A 16,542-nucleotide genomic window follows, 5' to 3' on the forward strand; every position below is an offset into this window, starting at 1 on the left:
TTGCCTTATTAAAATCAAGTTTTTTTATTTGTTCGTATTACTGTATTCTAATTTGTTTATTTCAGCTTTTTAACCCATCAATAGTTTTTTTAATACTTATGAAGTCCAACGGGGTGAATCCCATAGTTAACAGCTAGTACTATAATAAATAACGCACAGTGTACTAATAACTCTATGAATAATTTTCTTTCAACTGCAAATATAAATAAAAAACTTCAAACGACAGCAAGTGATAATGGTGTTTCTTATAAATAGCTTAAATAAGGTGGAGAAAACTTGAAGATAGCCCCCGATCAAACATTTTTGTGTGCTAACCCAGTGGTTATCGTTTTGGACTTTGGTGAGATAGAAATGGGCTCAATTACCAGCCTCAAAGTTATTTGAGTCATCGTTAGGACTGCTGTCGACAATACTTAGTTCATAAAAATGCCTTTTTTATCAAACTAATGAAATATTTTTATTCACTTAGATCACTGTAGATTTTTCTCTAGTCTACCTTTTATCACAGAACACTAGGCTTAAGCATGAAACCGCTTTATAATTACTTCGGGCTGAACTCAGAGGTTACAGCATTATTTACATTATTTATAAACATACATTGTGATAAAAGGGATTTGAACCTGGGACCTCGGAGACTGATGCACGCGCTCTACCACAATATCAGCTGACTTCCCTTTACTTTGCTACTACTATACTATTGATTAAATATGAGTAACCGTTTTAGGTGAATTAATGTTTTTAACTAACTACACAAATTCAACAAAAGGCTATGAAGTTACAAACATAGATTTATTAACAGCCAAAGGCTAATAAATTAATTGATAGTTCTACAAATCATAATCCTTTACTTCATTTGATCATTTTCAAGTGTAACGTTAAAAATTATAAATTGAAAGGGTATGAAGCAACAGTCAGTGTATAGAAGTCGTTCGGCTTTGAAGAGTTATTGAATCGAATGATTCCAAACAAACCTGCAAACTCGGCAAATTAACTCAAAAAGATCACATGGAGCTGATTGAGCGAGTGTGCATTTCATGTTTGTATTGCAAGTGCTATATTGGTGTTGGAGCTTTAAATGTATTAGAAATGATGTATTAGAAAAGAAATTATCTGTAGTTCAATATTTATTTATTAAAAATGATCTGTAACTACAAAGGGTGATATTAACAACGTATTTTATTATTAACCATGTAAAATATGTTATATGCTTAAGTAATCGAATATTTGTACTTGCACATTGTTAGTTGCTATGGATGCTATTGATTATTTGATCTCCATTGTTTGTAAAAATGAGAACAATTGAATCATTCTTCAATTTTCCTTTCAAAATAGGGATAATCCTTAAAACCACTACAACAGACTCCAATTCCCACATGTGCTTGTTAATGTCCCCAAATTCGTCGCCACATCATGGCCTAGGAGCCGTTGGGTTAAAGAACGTTGGGTTAAGGAGCTTGGTATTGGTGAAGGAAACGTGGTAGGTCGGAGTTGAGGAGTCGTATAGCTAGACAACAATCTGCCTGTGAGGTGGGCAGAAGCAATGTTACAGATGAATGTGTTTGATGCAAAGAGAAAGAAACCTTGGGTACGGTTTCCGTAGGCCAGGATAACAAGTGTGCACTCAGCCTGATTCTTCAGTAATATATTTTGTAAACAGGTACTTCGTTTGGTTTTGTCGTGTCGAATTATAGTAAAATGCTAAAGAAAATTATATGAACGAAATATTTTTAGATTCTAAATACTGCAATCCTTGAAATTTGACATTCTAGAACAAGTCTATATATGGAGGTATTAAAAACAAAACTCTGATCAACTAAGTCTATAATAAAAGAATTCTACTTACAAAATTGTATCCAAAATCTTGTTCTTATGGTTTTCTAAATAGGATCCTCATTATGTTAACTAGGGTTTTTAATGAAGTTTGGATAAATAGCATTGATTAAAAATCTTTATAATATAATAATATAAGGTAATCCTTCCCGATCAATACTTAGTCCCCAGGAATTTAATTTATGCTAACTGTCTTAATCTGAGTTAATATAGTGATCACCTTTAAATCTGGTTGTTTTGTAAATTCAAAGTGAGATTGTTTCTAGTGAGATATGTCATGTATTAGTCGTTTTGTCGTGAATCAATTAAGCTATAAAACCCGTCGTTATTGGATAATATTAAGACGAAGGTTTTGCCTGGTCCCTTATAAAAAGTGGAAAATCCTAAAGGTGTAGAAACACAAAACAAACTTTTTACTAAAGATATTAAGTGGATGGTGTTAAATATCTTCCCTAGTCTCTCCTAACTTAATAGTTATAATAGATGTTCTTTTGTATTTTTATGTTGGATATTTAGTGTGTATGTTGTTGTTTTTAGTTGCAAATAAAAAAATAATGATACATAGCCAAGAATAATTTTGTTTAATTCAAGAGTTTAATAATTACTGCATTACTCTGCCAAGCAAGGTAAGTTTATATCAAATTGAAAAGATGGTTTCTTTTCATCCTTAAAATACGCAAATGAAATTTGCCATGCGAGGACGCAGACCAGAGAAAAAATTCGCCAATTACAACATTACAAAATTTCAACATGATTGGAGAAGTTTTATGTTTTATGGTTGGTTTCAACACCGGGGTGGTTTGTTATAGTATGTATCGACTGTATCGTTTTATGGATTGACTCTTGTCAAACACTCGGTATATGTACATCAGAATGGAGCTCCGAGCATAAGCCATGATTTTACTACATGATGACATAGTAGGGGAAGAATCAGATAGCACAGAATAGAAATAGAGAGGGCATCGGGCGAGAGAGGTGAAGCCACCCGAAAATCGTCGTTGCCCATTTAAGTCATAAGGCATCGTATGTCTTATCGAAAAAAAAATATTTGTAAACCTTAACTGTTACTATGGACAACATCGCACGGGTTACCGTGGTAATTAAATAATTCAATGTAACTTAGACACAAAACAAGATTCAGCAAATTCGACATAACATTTCAAATTCAAGGTACACAAAAAATGATTGGATATATGTATTGGTCTTGGAGCGAGCGCTAATAGTAGTGGGCCTCCTTTATTCTGAAATTATTTTCGAAATTACAGTTGATCTCAGAATCAGAGAGCACAGACAGAATAGAAATAGATAGGGCATCGGGCGAGAGAAGTGAAGCCACCCGAAAATCGGCGTTGCCCGTATAGGTGGTGGGGGGAGCGATGAGTCATCATAGTTCCGCGCGTCTTAGAACTTGCTATACTACCTAAATTCATAGAGTGATGCTTGTAACTGGAGTCAGGAACGGTACAAAACAACATTTTTTTTAATATTAACAAGTGTTGGGAACCAAGCATGTGTTTTATTTTCAAAATGTGTGCTCTCTGACACAGACAGCATTGTAGCCATGAACTGAGTATTGTTGTTCTTTGTGAATCACTACCCAGCAGCAACACTAGACAAATCCATACTATCAAAATATCGAACGGAAAACACAAATATGGAAAAATTCTAGTCCAAGATTGTGAGAAACGCTTACACGTATCGTCAAATTAGGTAGCAAAACACATAGCGAGAATTGATTTCGTTATACTGCATTACCGAACTTAGGTGAACTGCTTTACAAAAGCTCCCCCATTAAAAACATTTCTTGTCAAAAGTTTAAACATATTACTTCAGTAAGTTTTTCTTCAAATTAAGGAGCAATATAAGTTTAAATATATGTCCAATAAATATATATATATATATATTTTCAAAAACACTTAAACAAATTCTATTATTTTAGAAGTAAGGAGATTTTGGGGGTGAAGGGAACTTTGGAACATGCCTAGGAGGGTTTTGTACAATTGTTATTCCCGACCATGAAAATTTATTCAAACCTTTGCTAGCTCTTGCAGTGTCTTGTTTTTAGGTAGTTAAAGTAGCAATAACTATTTAAAACTAGTAAATAATTAATAATTTATTTAAGTATGGATTTTTTGCGTGAAGGGGTGCGTTTATATAAGGGTATTTAATTGTTTGTATAAAATGCAAATTAGATCAAATCCGAGTGTTACAACGATCCGATAGTGGATCATTAATGTAGCTTTCGCAACTAACATAATTTTGTGAAGTTATCCTGTAACCGTTAGCATAGCTATAGAGATAGCTTGTAGTCAGATTTGATATTCAAACACTAAATTGGATGCTGCTAATCCATTAGTCGTATATAAATGACAACCCTTTCATCGCAAACTGATACCCTAAGTACTTCATGTTTAATCAGGAAACCAGTAAAGTTATGTAACTCAATCACATGTGCTCGTAATAACCAAACTACTTTTATTGAATATTTGTACCTGACACTTCATGGGGTTTAAATGTATCTCAGTGTGAATTGTTTGAATAGGCCTACTAGGCGCCTTAAAATAAGAAAAAAATAGCAAAACCTAGAAATAATTAGAACACAAATGAAACCATTGTTATTCGATAGTGAAAAGTATTGTGAATATCATATCAAAAGTCTCCAAAAATATCTTTGGTGGAACACCACCATTTTTCCAAAATGGCGGCCAAATCCAGTAGTTTTTTGCTTTTTATTGAAATTCTGACTTTCCAGTCAATATTGGTGAAAAGTCGTAAATACATTTTATTTTCCTCCTGAAATTACCTTTAAAATAATACCAAATACATGTACCTATAACCAAAAATAAACCCCGTAGAAATAATAAAATATTTCAAAATAATAATATTTTTTATAAATTAACATAATAGTCCAAGCAAACTAAAATTTCTGACATAGGGTTAGTGTAAAAAATTGCAAGTAAACGTTTTATGGTTTTATTTTTATTGTTGGGTGTGCAGAGTGACATACTAAAAGTTGCCAAAAATTAGTCCTCGAGAAACCCGTGAAATAATGATAAAAGATGGCGGCTTTCCCAACATTGGAAAAATTTTGAAAAAGATGCAACATGCTTTTTTGCAAATTGTTTCGAGATATTAAGTTAGGACCAACACCAATATTTATTGTGTAGTCAGTACTTCATTTCGATAGGGAACGCGTTTTTGGCCGCCAACTTGGATCCGCCATATTGGATATAAATATTTTTTAATGTAATTATAGTGTTGTGACACATTATTATGAACTAGATTTCCACGCTGATTTCAATGCTTAAATCCGTTTTTAAATAAGTTTTTTTCGTTTCTTAAGATATATTAAAACGAAAACTCTCCCCTATACATTACTTATGGACGTATCGTACTTTGAAAATGTGTTTAGATTATTTTTCTCCAGGTCTTATTAATGCTTGCAGTTCTTTCTAGCCTTAAAATATTCAGTGATCTAAGAGTATTTTTCTCCAGGTCTTATTGATGCTTGCAGTTCGTTCTAGCCTTAAAATATTCAGTGATGTAAGATTTTTCATTTTAGCTATTTATAGTTAAAACAGACTATTTGGAGACGAGGTACAAATACCAACATAATATTAAATTACCCTTTTTTTAAATCAGTTTTTGTTAAAAGATTTATATCTCGGGTTGTTAATATGTCAACAAGTTCGTTCTGGTATCAAAGTACTCAGTAAATGTTTGACTTTAATTTTATTGATCATTAATTGACAACTGATAAATTTAAAACGGATCATGTAGGCCTACCTTCAATGAACATTCAAATATTGTTATTAGGAAATTTGTCTTTAGTTAAAGACATATATCCAAAATTCTAAATAACTCCCAATAAGGAATCCATAGCTAAAATATAAGTCAATACTTTAACGAATAGCTATGAGGAGTTTTTCCCGTTTTCACTCTGCAAAACACTACAAAATAAAACCATAAAACTTTTGTTGCAATTTTTTAAAGGCCATATCCTAGATTTATCTAAATATAATTTTCAAGTTACACAGTTACAGTTATTTATAAGTAAAAATCTATGTTGAATGCACTAAATTTGATTAAATACATAAGTTTACATTTAGTATTGAAAAAATGTACATATACCATTTTTTATCATCACCCCTCTTTTGGCATTTACACTTACTGCCACAACCAGAATGACGTTTTCAGTGGATGAGCTTTAATAGGGAAGGTAGTGCTGATGGCATGTGTGTCTCATAAAGGGCATATGTACCATCAGTCGAACACCACCCCCAATCTGTTGGATCTACTGGTGAACTATTTCCACTCCATACTTGAACCTGAAGGTACACCCTTAGGCTGTGGTAGTTTTCAATGTGTTTTTAAATTGTCAAAGTACGAAACGTCCATAAGCAATGTATTGGGGAGAATTTTCGTTTGTAGGGCCTATATGTCTTAAAATAGAAAATAGCTATTTAAAAACGGATTTCAGCATTGAAATCAGCGTGGAAATCTAGTTCATAATGATGTGTCACAACACTATAATTACATTATATAATATTGATATCCAATATGGAAGATCCAAGATGGCGGCCCAAAAAGCATCCCCTATCGAAATTAATTACGGACCATTCAATAAATATCGGCGGTGGTCCCAAGTCAATATCTCGAAAAATGTGCAAAAAAAGCATTCAGTATCTTTTTTTGCAAAATTTTTCCAATATTGGGAAAAGCCGCCATTTTATATAATTAATTTAGGGGTTTCCCGTGGACTAATTTTTTGCAACTTTTGGGATGTCACTCTGCACATTACAACAATAAAAATAAAACCATAAAACGTTTACTTGCAAATTTTTATACGATCCCTGTGTCTATTTTTTTAGTTTGCTTGGACTATTACATTAATTAATAAACAAATTTTTTGTTTGAAATATTTTATTATTTCTACGGGGTTTATTTTTGGTTGTAGGTACATGTATTTGGTATCATTTTAAAGGTAATTTCAGGAGGAAAATAAAATTTATTTACGACTTTTCACCAATATTGACTGGAAAGTCAGAATTTCAATAAAAAGCAAAAAAAACTACTGGATTTGTCCGCCATTTTGGAAAAATGGTGGTGTTCCACCAAAGATATTTTTGGAGACTTTTGATATGATATTCACAATACTTTTCACTATCGAATAACAATGGTTTCATTTGTGTTCTAATTATTTCTAGGTCAAACCATATATTCAGGGGCCTATACTATTATAAAGGTGTGACAAATACAAAATTAACAAGGTATCATTAACAAGGGTAAACAATTAACAATTACGGTTAACAATAAAATTAACGAGGAGGAAGAATTTCAAATTGACAAAACGTAACTTGTCCAGGACTGCTGTGAGTTATAGTGCGGTTTTTCATAAAAGCTGTAAATAATTGTCACTGTACGAATACAAGTTTTTAAGAAAACGTATCTCAAAAGAAACCTTTGACACTAATAGGGAAAAATATAAATTGAAGAATAATTATGAGCCAAAATTAAAGCATATAGAAAATGAACCATGGAAAATCAAAAACAAAAGAATATTTTACGTTTACTAAACTACTTTTCAAGCGATAAAATACCCCCGCCGCAGAAAACCTCCACATTAAGCAAATTTCCATTTATCTGGCTAGATTTCCACTGAAATATTCCTTTAAAGCATTGCAATCGATTAAAAGTAAGAAGATACTATACCATTTGAAGCACAGTGAAGGTATTGTCCACAAACAATGATGTTACTAAGCATAAACAACAATGAAATAATATATTTAATATTTTGTATACAAGTCGGGGAAAAAAGTTCTGAGGTCGCAAATTAATAAAAAGCTCTTAGAAAAGGTTATTATTTATCAAAACCCCTTTTTTGTCAATACACAATGTTTATTAAAATGATAGTTGATCTTATTGGAAGTTTTAACTTTGGCAGATAACAAAATTTGATTTTCTTCAACCATTTTTACAATATGCCATATAGTAGTAAATTCCAAAACATTGGTAGAAAGTGAGCCATTGTGTGAGATCGTGCTCTTTAAAGTATGGCCGAGAATATGTTATGATACTCCACTTTTACATGTGTTTAGAATATTTCCTTTCTCTATACTACAAAGACTAGTAATTTTTTTAAACAAAAAACTGACTTTGGAATATTAAACATATAATTTTATTACAGCAAGTAACATTGTAAAACGAGTATCATTTTATAGAATGGGTCTTCTATTTAAAGGTCAAATTCACATTGATTCTACACCTTTTTTGCGGCATAGTAGGCATTCTTTTTGCGTAGTGAACAATATAATGATGATTAATTGCAGGTTATGAACTTATAATGAAAAAGTTGTATCTTTTAATGTAGCGGAGGAATATCTGTTTATGTCATATGCTTGTTTGTATTGGATGTGTTATAACAATTACTATATAAAGCCTTAAATTGAAAAACTTTTGAAACACATGCGGCCTCTTGTGTTGCAGTGGTTGACACATTGATTGGGCCAAGACAAGTTTTTTTTTATAAAATGCAAATAATCCATTGACGGGTTTTTTCAACGAAATCTCAATTGCGACTAAGGGCCGTATTACACTAGGTCACCAGGCGATGTCACCGGTGGCGTCACCGGTGACGTCACCGGTTACTGTACGGGCAGCCAGCCTGAACACCAGAGAAGTCACCAGGAGTGAGACCAACCCCCAAAGTTCCTCCACTCCAGCCAGTGTCTACATTCAGCGCTGTCACCTCGTTGTTACTCTTCAGTTTAAGTTATTAAGTTATAGTTAAGTTAAGTTATATATTTATATAAGTTACTACTCTTCAGTAAAAAAAGTCTAGTGATCAACAGTTATTGATTAAGCGGGGACGAGATACAGGGAAGGGAACAAGGGAAGATGACTCGGTAAAAAAGCCAGTGTATTGTGAAAGGTGGTGGTGAAAAAGAAACTGAATGTAGTGGCAATTCTTCATAGTTTATCGACAATACGTCCACTCACTACACTGGCAACAATCTGAACTTGCAGAACACAAATATACAGTGGTGACGCAACCGCGGTGACTGTGTGTAATATGTCTCATTTGATTCAATGTCCAGCGACAAATCTTGGTCACCAGTGGTTACTCGTCTGGTCACGGGGCAGAGTCACCGGTCCGTCACCAAAGGCTGGTGACGCAACCGGTGACCCTAGTGTAATAGGCGCCATAAGAACCAATGCCCACCAACCAGTCATGTCACCGGTGACGCCACCGGTGACGTCGCCTGGTGACCTAGTGTAATAGGGCCCTAAGATTATATTAATAATCAGAACTGCATTTCAATTTTATGTAATATAACCCTGGGCGGAAGAGTGTTCTTGATTGTTTCCACCCTGTATCATTTATTTAACAAAATAAACATAATAAACCTATTCGTTTACGAAATGCTACTTGATATATTAAATACTTACTGCATCTCCAAACTTCCGTGTTTAGTTTTTCTGGTATTTCACAGCACTGACATAAAAAAACTCATAATTCGTGGTAAAATACATGTACTTAAATTGACCTGACAAAATCTGTATAGTGTTCGTTTTGACATTATTGATTTCATTAATGTAAAAGTAAAAGTTTAGGTGAGTAGACTGTTATTTATTACCTTTATAAAATGATTAGTTTATATATCCATCGATGGACTTCAAGGATGGTTTATATTATATGGAAGCAGCTGTCGTTCAGGAAATAGCTCTCTCGATCATTACGTCAGCATTGTTTGATGGATCAGTCTGATAATGCTGCGTTTTCCAACATTAAAATGAATACTAATCGAAAATATTTTGGTAATATACATTTCCAGTTGATATAATGATACATTTTTATATTTTTTACAGAAATAATCTATTTTGCAAATCGTATTTGTGAACGTACACGGATATAGACCTATATGATCCAAAATTATTAGTTTTATTTAATCTTTAAGCCGGAATTTAAGAATTATTACAATTAGAGAGGTTTTTAAATTTTAAACTCTTACTGTTTACTGAAGATTCTGAGTTTGAACTATTGTGAGGCACACTTATAAAATTCTTTAAATACAAATAAGTACTGGAAAGTCATTAAAACCAGCCCAATATGTGTTATGAATTAATTGATACAAACAAGAAGAGCATTATTGGATTTACTATGTGAACGCTACCATTATTTATTTTAGCTATTGCAGTAAATTATTTATAGGTTATACATTACTTTATTCAGTATACAACAAGAGGTAAAACAGAAAGTTTGAGTATAATTTCATAACAAACTTGTAAGTAACATTCAAATGTGTACCAAAACATGGTACCAAGAGTTAGAAATTAACGTCAGTGTTTGATAATGACTTCATATTCAATAACTATCTACACACTTGAGTACATCTTACTCATGTTAAGTGCAGATTATTGAATAACACTTGGAACACTTTGCCGTTTATAGATTTACGAAGTATTTCGTACATTCAATGTTTATTTATAATGTGTTTAATTCAACAACTAGGACTAATATGATATATTCGTATACAACATTACAAATAAAGTGCATGTCTTAGTATGATTAATCATAGCTTTCATACTCATTATAAAATTATTAAACTCCCATACTCATTCTATATACAATGAATCTACAAGTCCGTTTTTGATTGAGTATTTGTTTTTCTAATTGCACTAATTTCTGTTCAATATTATCCCCTAGTCTATGGTTTTATTACTATCCTGGTCTCATAGCTTATATTTGTTTGCATTATAGTTACAATGTTATCTAATTATTAATTTAGTTGTATATCATCGTACTCGTTATCAATTTATTATTTCATGTGTTTTTATTGTGGCCTTGAGCTTGGACCATTGGTCTTGGTTTGGGACTCGGTCTTGTTCTCACAATATTGCACAGTTGATAGTCGACTTTTTATTACTATTGCAAATCGCATAGGCAAATTGCTGTTAAGATTCTTATTTACCAATTAGTATTGCATGTAGTACGTACTTGCTATATTGTGCCGATGTTTAAAATCATAAATATAGTGAATGGTTGTTGATACATCGATGATTTCTTTTGTCCTTGGACGCTAGGCACGAGCCCGGAATTGTTTTTCACATTACAAATATCGAGAAACTATTCATTGATACATACGGTTGGCATTTACCTCAAGGATAATAGAAAAAATGACTGTACTGATCAAACAAACATTAAGATATTGCGTTACTAGCACGATATGCAAAAAACATTTTTATCAATATTCAAGTGGGATTTCCAAAAAAAAGTCAAAAACTAGCTGTACTATGGCTATTATTATTGACATCGGGCCTGTGACGTTGTTTATGTGTTTTATTAATTTCATTTCTGCTCTAATATCCGTGATATTTCTAAGATAAAAGCAATCTTTGAATTTTCGTTTTGGTTGTGATTTATCCAACTTATCTTTTTTGGACCTTTAATCATCATGTGAAGCATAAAATAAGAAAATTCTATATTTTTACAAACAATATAGGACAAATGACATTTCAGTTCCCCAAGAAATATTAAATCTATCCTCCAGCAATATAAATCTACTCAATTAACTAATAAACAATTATCCTTTGTGAATAAACCGGTTTTTTTAGTTCCTAAAATAAAAAACCCCAGCTCTGAGTGAGTGTTTTGTTTCAATCATTTACCTGTCAAAACACTCGTCAATCATACTCGGGTTCACTATGAATTGTTTTGACGTATTTTCATCAATAGAATTTTCAACGCAAGCTGTAAATTCTGTTATAATTACAATAAAGTCTTATAAACATTATGTGTGCAATAAAACCTGTGTTTATATGAACAAAATACTTTACACATATTATGTGAGAAGAGACGAAGCAGTGTTAAGACGGTGTTATCTCTTTATGTGTCTGCGGATATTCACTTTGGTGTTCTAATGCGATCATTGCCTGGCTTATCTCTCGCGGTTTTGTGGTTTAACATTGTTTGATAACTTCAATGCAAAACGGTTTACTTCACTTCAAAGCACACACATTTATTTATTGAGTATTAACAAATCATATTAAATACTGTATAACTATTATCCGTAATGTAATATAATTATAGTGACTAACAGCAATTACATTCTATTTACTTTGTGTTTACAGGATATGAATTTCAACATGTAATTAAATATACTGTACAACAAATATTCAGGGAAAACAGCTAACAATAGTTATTTGTGTAAGTAGTGTGCGAAGTGGCACTTTTCTGCACACGAGAGAAATGTTTACGCACTAGCCGTAGGCTAGTGTGGAAAGTTTTTCGAGTGCAGCAAAGGTAGTTTGCACTCGTGAAACAAATTATTTTCCTACAGTTACTATAAATCATATAAAAAATTAGTCTTTAAAACACTGTACAACACGTTTTTAGGATAGATTAGATTAAAAAACATTGAACGAAATTGGAAACTGCACCAGCTGATCGTAGTCGTAATATCTTTAAGTGTTGCCAACTCATTTCCAAGCGTACACGGATTACGTGCATAATAAAAGCGTGCTGCTTTGTGTTGTTTGGTTGGAATACCAACTGTGCGCCAAAGTTGGCTTTCTGTACTATAATCAGTGCAAGAAGCCCACTTTTTTAGGTGTCTGAAAAATAATTTGGAGGTAAAAAGACTAAAATCAATAAATTCGTGATTTTTTTGTGAAAAATCAAACCGCCAGAACCATATTTAAACCTAAAACATAAACGTGACACAAAGCGACAAAATTGCAAATTTGCCAAACATTCTGACTTAAAATGAGAGCTGCAAGTAACTTAGTTACAGTGCGATGTTAATTTGAGATAAAAACGCTTTTTGACGCTTCGTAAAGCTGCATTACGTCGGATTTGCATCCATTCAAAACGAGTGAATGCGATCTTTGCCCATTTATACTGTTGTTTTAATATTTACGTGTTTTCATTTCAACCACAATTGCCTTAACATAAGAGGTTTTATTTCATATGCATTTTTAAATTATTCCTTACACTTTACAGGAGTATCGTATTTCATCATATTTCATCATATAAAAACAATGAATATTTAGTTCACAAACATAACCTTACCTTGTAAAATGAAAAATATATTAACACTTTATAACAGTTAGTGGTTTATAATATTCATTTTATTTATAGGCTGGTACAAACCCTTCACGCAGTAATAGACTTTTTCAGCAAAAACACCCAACTGCTCTCCCAATTCGCGTAGTTAATTTAAGTGATGTTATTTCTAGGAAGTCAATTGGTTTTATCTACGTTTATTGTAGTGGGGTTTTCCGGTATGTCAATATGGAAACTCTATGTGCTGATTCGATCAAACCTACCGTATTATAATTGGTACTATTTACAGTAAAGTATGACCTGCTGTTTCAGATGTCCGATGATGACCGGATGTCATTGACTACAGCTGTCAGTGACGAGGAAGACGCCGAGAGTGTTCACAATTCACCATACAGAGCCAAGCAGACTGGAACAGCTGCCGCTTCTTTCAACTGCACTGGCGCTGTTAGAAAAGCTGGGTGAGTTTGTTTCCCTATAATCTAATAGTTTTTATAATATTTTATAATCGACCTTCTTAATTTTTGGTCGTGATCTTGATCCGATACACTCAACTTTCAATTGGTCATCGAATTTGTGAATATTGTGGTGGAAGTTTTAGATGCGTTGTAAAAATATATCTGAAAAGTCATGTATTTTCTTCGGAACATTATCATCTCCCGAAGGAAATGGTTATAATTTTTACTATTGAACCATGGAAGCCTACATATACACTCTAACCGTATGTGATAATACTACCTCTTCTCGTATTTCGTCCATTTGATTTCAATTTTTTTCTAGAGGTGTTGTGAATGATTTTAAAGTTTTTTTATAATTGAAACCGTTGCACAAAACACCTTATTTGATATTATTATACCTTTGGGACAGCAAGTTTTCTAATTAAGGAACTAGTATTTACGTCAGAAACATGTCCTTCGTAGCTAACCTTTGACTAAAGGTTTTTGAAGAAAAGCGAACGAGACCACTCGTTTACTCTTACACTCTAAATTTTAGCCTTAAAGGATAGAAGCTGTACATTAGCCTTAGAAAATGCATTAGATATTTATAGATTTTTAAATGTGCACGATTGCCGTAAAGTACGAATTCGAAGATCGTATTCAGTATACTGAATGCAGTAGTAAACTGTATCTTTTAATATCTTAAATTCCACGTGTATCAACAATTGAAGATTTTGTCAAAGTATTTTGGAAACCTTCACCTTTAAACTATGCTGTAAATAAATTTTTTTTTATAAAGTCAAGCTAATATATCACCCGATCGCTCCATTATTTTTAATACTTTCTCGGAAAAGGAGAACGACATCATTAGAGTTGTATTTTTCATGAGTTTCGAAATAAATACGTAGACTGTGTTTCATGATCAATATTCCATGTAAATAATTTATCATCGAAACACTTTGATGATAGTTAAGACACCGTCAACCTATCAGAAATAAAAAGAGCCCTAAAGGTTTCTTTGGGAAATATTATTGATAGTTTTGACTTTTTAAGAGTTATAATGATAGTTAAACCAGTGAGTATTTTAATTTAGGAACCCCGTTTCTTTCAAGATAAAAGAACGCTTATGAAATGCATGTACAAATTTGTAAAACAACTAAATGTAACATGTGACCCGCTTGTAATACATTTCGTTATATCCTTGTATTCTATTAATGATGTTGGCTCGTTACACTTTAAAAATAAGTTGATTTTACAGAAATACTTAATGAATAATATTGAAACAAAACTGAAGATTTGAGAAGGTCAACCTCTTCGTGTAATGAAATACCTCATCAGAACAGAAATAATGATTTCACAGGATATAAAAAGCTTGGAGTAATTACATCTTGAGCTAGCTGCCTTATTTCATTCACTTGTCTATTTCAAAATTACTTCTTTTTACTTTAATTACTATTTTCGTATACAATTCTGGCCAAGTTATTTTTGTATTTTAAATAAGAAGACTCATCTCGGATGTCAATTATTTCTAGCGCAGTAATAATTTCATAAAAATTATTCCATCTTTTGTAAACAATAATCTATTTAAATCAGAATTTCCCCTTGGATAAAACTAGAAATATATGGTATTAAAATGCCAATGAAGCAAAATCCACCTTTATTTAATTTAATACTTACAGGATTCGTAGGCACATATTACGGGAAAGTTTAATTTCATTGTGCAAAGTTAAAATACGTGTTATATTACTTTCTGTAAATTTAACATGAGATTTAATTAATTGAACTTACGCTGTGGTCGTATGTACCTACAATTATTAGCCGATAACCTCTTTCATTGTGGTATAATTTATGAGGAATTCAAGATTAACTCTTTACCTACTCTCTGTGCTATAATTAAACTGCATTTTATCTTTTCAGTAAGTATATATAATACACTTCTTGGGACAAGCTATGCACAAAAAGCTAATCTGAGGAGCAAAGAATGTCTTTTGTAATTGTACGAAATTACTATTTTATATGTTTGATACCTCAGTGTTTATCTTTCTGTGTAAAAAAGATTGCCAATGCTTAATGTAATTAAGTTTCCAACAGTCAGTCTTAGTATGTATACGGTCTTACTCAACATTGCCGTATTTTAGGCCATTATGACGTGGTTTTGGTCTGCCAAAGCGACCATCTTGACGTAATGAGACTCTGCTTTTGAAAGCTGACTCGACGGAGAGTCCCTTTTTGACGGCAGAGCTGATTTCGAGTTACTTTAATTGTGTCTTTCCTCAACAATACAATATAAAAGCCGTCAGCGCAGTTGTGAACAGCAACTTTTATCGCTGTTTCGTTTGAAAAAAATTTAAACAAATTTGATTACTACAGATTTTTATCTCTATTCGATATTATAGTACACTGAATTCTATCAAGGCTTACCGACTCTTATCCTTTGGGTGATAGCATACTCCTGATATAGTTCTAATACGAGTAAATACTGCTCGTAATACCATTGCAAATACATTTTACGCTGACTTTGGATTTTGAAATATCTAACTTCGCCTTTGTATTGGATTATCATTAATCGTTAACCCGATCACAAATTCCAAATATATCTTGCTTGACAACTTCAAATCCAGCTCACATTGTAATTCACTCGGCTTTTGATCGAACGAGGCACTTTAACATTTTAAGGCAAGCACTGTGCCAACTTATCTACCCTATAATTAGATAATTGTTATTGTAAGCTAAACGTTTTACTAACACCAACCTTACTAGATTATTGTTACATTCAAGCAAGTCCAACAATAAAATTAGTAATACAAAAATTTTAAATTTTGAGTACAAAAATATATAATTTGTAAAACATGTAAATAGAATGCGTCGAGTATTTGTTAAGAAACCATCTATATTAAATTGTATAGAAAGATGATTTTCATTGTAAATAACAAAATTGTAACGGTGGTCATCGACTGACACTTTCTGAGGAATTGTGGCATTGCAAACGTGATTTTTAACCACATTGCAACGCCCTCGATTAAAATGTCGAAAATTCATTTTTATTTTCATGTGGTGACTCTAGCAAGTTTTAAGAGATAAATTAAAAACAACACGAATACATTTGTTGTAGATAACCAATACCGGGTAACAGCCATAAGTATGCTGTATAGTAAAAAATTAATATTAAACACTCCTCACTCGAAAACATTGACAAACACTTTAAAATCCTTA

General features: G+C 32.3%; 1 protein-coding gene across 7 annotated transcripts in view; it reads left to right on the forward strand.

Annotated features, from left to right (window-relative positions):
• Window positions 1-16,542, forward strand: part of LOC128985820 (protein still life, isoforms C/SIF type 2) — a 587,264-nt gene that overhangs the window by 367,197 nt on the left and 203,525 nt on the right. For all 7 annotated transcript variants that reach the window (XR_008490076.1, XM_054405731.1, XM_054405729.1 and 4 more), the window contains one exon: window positions 13,208-13,353. Coding sequence is in view for 6 of the 7 variants with exons in the window: in XM_054405731.1 (XP_054261706.1) it covers window positions 13,208-13,353 (146 nt within the window). In the remaining variant the exon portion in view is untranslated. The remainder of the gene's footprint in view (window positions 1-13,207; window positions 13,354-16,542) is intronic.

This window comes from Macrosteles quadrilineatus, unplaced genomic scaffold (genome assembly GCF_028750875.1).
Source record: "Macrosteles quadrilineatus isolate MER2022 unplaced genomic scaffold, UCM_ALF_1.0 Scaffold_2__2_contigs__length_208266976, whole genome shotgun sequence".
Classification (NCBI taxonomy): domain Eukaryota; kingdom Metazoa; phylum Arthropoda; class Insecta; order Hemiptera; family Cicadellidae; genus Macrosteles; species Macrosteles quadrilineatus.